Source organism: Suricata suricatta, chromosome 4 (assembly GCF_006229205.1).
Source record: "Suricata suricatta isolate VVHF042 chromosome 4, meerkat_22Aug2017_6uvM2_HiC, whole genome shotgun sequence".
In the NCBI taxonomy this organism is placed as follows: domain Eukaryota; kingdom Metazoa; phylum Chordata; class Mammalia; order Carnivora; family Herpestidae; genus Suricata; species Suricata suricatta.
This window is the reverse complement of record NC_043703.1, coordinates 10,954,413-10,957,700: the sequence shown is the minus strand read 5'-3', so window position 1 is coordinate 10,957,700 and position 3,288 is coordinate 10,954,413. Positions and strand designations below refer to the sequence as shown.

Sequence of the window (3,288 nt, the reverse complement as noted above, 5' to 3'; positions counted from 1 at the left end):
CCTGGCCGCGGCGCAGAACGGCTTCGTGGACTCGGCGGCCGCGCACATGGGCGCCTTCAAGCTCAACCCAGGCGCGCACGAGCTGTCCCCCGGCCAGAGCTCGGCGTTCACGTCGCAGGGCCCCGGCGCCTACCCCGGCTCTGCCGCCGCTGCCGCTGCCGCCGCCGCGCTCGGGCCCCATGCAGCGCACGTCGGCTCCTACTCTGGGCCGCCTTTCAACTCCACCCGGGACTTCCTGTTCCGCAGCCGAGGCTTCGGGGACTCGGCGCCGGGTGGCGGGCAGCATGGGCTGTTTGGGCCAGGAGCGGGCGGCCTGCACCATGCGCACTCGGACGCGCAGGGCCATCTGCTCTTCCCCGGCCTCCCGGAGCAGCACGGGCCACACGGCTCTCAGAATGTGCTCAACGGGCAGATGCGCCTGGGGCTGCCCGGCGAGGTGTTCGGCCGCTCGGAGCAGTACCGCCAGGTGGCCAGCCCGCGGACCGACCCCTACTCAGCGGCGCAGCTCCACAACCAGTACGGCCCCATGAATATGAACATGGGTATGAACATGGCAGCGGCCGCAGCCCATCACCACCACCACCACCACCACCCTGGTGCCTTTTTCCGCTACATGCGGCAGCAGTGCATCAAGCAGGAGCTCATCTGCAAGTGGATCGACCCTGAGCAGCTGAGCAACCCCAAGAAGAGCTGCAACAAAACTTTCAGCACCATGCATGAGCTGGTGACCCACGTTTCCGTGGAGCACGTCGGCGGCCCGGAGCAGAGCAACCACGTCTGTTTCTGGGAGGAGTGTCCGCGCGAGGGCAAACCCTTCAAGGCCAAATACAAACTGGTCAACCACATCCGCGTGCACACGGGCGAGAAACCCTTCCCCTGCCCCTTCCCGGGCTGCGGCAAGGTCTTCGCGCGCTCCGAGAACCTCAAGATCCACAAAAGGACCCACACAGGTAACGGCGGGCCGGGACAGGGATGGGGCGCGGAAAGGACAGAGGCTGTGGTTGGTTGGCTGGGGGAAGCGCCCCGACCGCTAGCCCCAGCTCTCGGATGGGAGGTGTTTTTGTGTATGGGAGACAGCCAGCGACTTGTTTTTGTTGGAGAATGAAAGAATATTATCGGGCTGGGTTTTTCCATGTACGGAAATTGAGTTTTAAATGATCAGTGTGGCCTCATATATGTTTTGGGTGATGCAATTGCTTCATTTGCTCAGCCTTGGTTAATAATTTCCGTTCTAAATAGAACGCACAAATTAAAATTGCTCTCCAACTCGGTGCCCGGGAATCGAGCCTAGAGAGAATTTTGCCAGCTTGTCTGGATGTGCTTTTCTGCTCCGGCTGTGTGTCTGTGTTTGGGTGGCTTCTGTGTTTTCCCACTTCTTTTACTCCGGGTCCAAACGTCCTTCTCGGGACTGTTTTCCCATTAAATGATTCTGCTGTGAGCCGAAGCTGTAGAGCATTACTTGTTTGGGGGGGGGGGTTGTTTTGTTTTGTTTTTAAGTGTTTTTAAAGCCTATTTCAGGGTAGGTCACGGGGCTTTACGGTGGATTCGCAGTAGTTTGTGAAATTCTCTAGTGGGCACCAGAGGGTTTGCGATTCCAAACTTGGACCAACAACTCGGTCAGAGAAAACCCCGGGGCAGCGCGGCCCCGCGGGGCAATCGCGTGAGAAGAGAGAGCTGCCGCTCGCCTCATAGATTATTCATCTCTGACCAGGTCCCAGCCAAAATCGTGCCAGACGATTTCCTAAAAGAAAGCCAAATGTTTTAGCAACTTCCCCCGTCAATATTTACTCCGAAGTGGGGATGCGCCAGCGGCCTATTGTTCTCTTCCGGGAAGGGAGGGAGCCGAGGTGCCAGACAAGCTTTTAACAAGGTTTAAAATTTGAGAAATTTATTTGCATGAAATGCTTTCGAGTCCTGTGTCTGAGCGGATGTCTTTAAAAAACAATTTAGGTGCTAATGGAATTTAACGTTAAATGGTCCCCTTTCCAAGAGGAACGATGTTTGAGTTCTCACACCTCTAAATGACTCCAAGCATTTGGAATTCTGGCAACAGGATGCAGGGACCGCCAGAAAATTAAACAGGGAAATTTTGAAAGCCTTTGCTGACGCCCCCACCCCCACTGCCCTTCTGTGCCTATGCAATCGCTGGATGTTGTCTTATCTCTAATATTTACCTTCTCCTCCCCACTTATTTTTAAATGACTGGAAGTGAGACTAGGATAATGGTTAATTTAACTTGCAGAATTTTGGATGAAAAATACTGGCTCAGTTATGATCCACAGCCCCATCTCCAAACAACGTAGCAACTCCAAATGTAATTGCCTACTGGCCCCAGAGACAAACCGACAGCAGCCCAGCAGCCTGTGTGATTTTGATAATGCCCTAAATATTTTGTCACAATAACAGCTTCTCCATGGCGAGACCAATTTGTTAGAAGCTGCGAATCCAAGGAGCCCTATAGAAAGGTGGGCAGGGCCGGGTGCTACCCCAAATTCACTAGAAATCTGATGAAATGGGTCAGTCTGGAATAACACTAAAATTTGAAATAAATGAGCAGGACTGTCAGATGGGAATGCAGTTCATTTCATCTTCAGCTACAGAGGCAAGCCGACCTGGTTAAGGGGCCCAGGCCCTTCCAGTTCCTCTTTAATTCTCCAAGAGGCCTTGTTCCCTCCAGAGTGGGTGGGTGCTCCGGGAAGCTCTGGGTGTGGGCAGCAGGCGCCCCTGTTTCTCTCCACAGGGGAGAAGCCGTTCCAGTGTGAGTTCGAGGGCTGCGACCGGCGCTTCGCCAACAGCAGCGACAGGAAGAAGCACATGCACGTCCACACCTCCGATAAGCCCTATCTGTGCAAGATGTGCGACAAGTCCTACACGCACCCCAGCTCGCTGCGGAAACACATGAAGGTACCACCGGGGAGGCCGGGAGGAGTGCGAGGCTTGCGGGCCCGCGGCGCCGGCTCCCAGCCGGCCCGGACCACCACTGCCAGCCTGGGAAGGCCAGGGTTCCCCCGGGGCCCCCACCGGGCGGCAGGGCCTTTCCGGAGGTGCTCTCCCCCGGGAGCCCGGCCCCACAGCAGCTGCACTCACACCCAGTCCCCTTTGGTCTCCCCTCCCGGCTTTTGTCTTGCAGGTCCATGAGTCCTCCCCGCAGGGCTCCGAGTCCTCCCCGGCCGCCAGCTCCGGCTACGAGTCGTCCACGCCCCCGGGGCTGGTGTCGCCCAGCGCGGAGCCGCAGAGCAGCTCTAACCTCTCCCCGGCGGCGGCGGCGGCGGCGGCGGCAGCGGCGGC

The 3,288-nt window shown here is 57.3% G+C and overlaps 1 protein-coding gene across 1 annotated transcript; it reads left to right on the top strand.

The window, feature by feature from the left end:
* The first annotated feature begins 6 nt into the window (after positions 1–6).
* Positions 7–3,224, top strand: ZIC2 (Zic family member 2). Its single transcript, XM_029938412.1, has 3 exons — positions 7–950; positions 2,741–2,904; positions 3,094–3,224. Exons 1-3 carry the CDS (start codon positions 47–49, stop codon positions 3,136–3,138), a joined length of 1,113 nt encoding a protein of 370 aa, XP_029794272.1. The 5' UTR covers positions 7–46; the 3' UTR covers positions 3,139–3,224.
* The last annotated feature ends 64 nt before the right edge of the window (positions 3,225–3,288 follow it).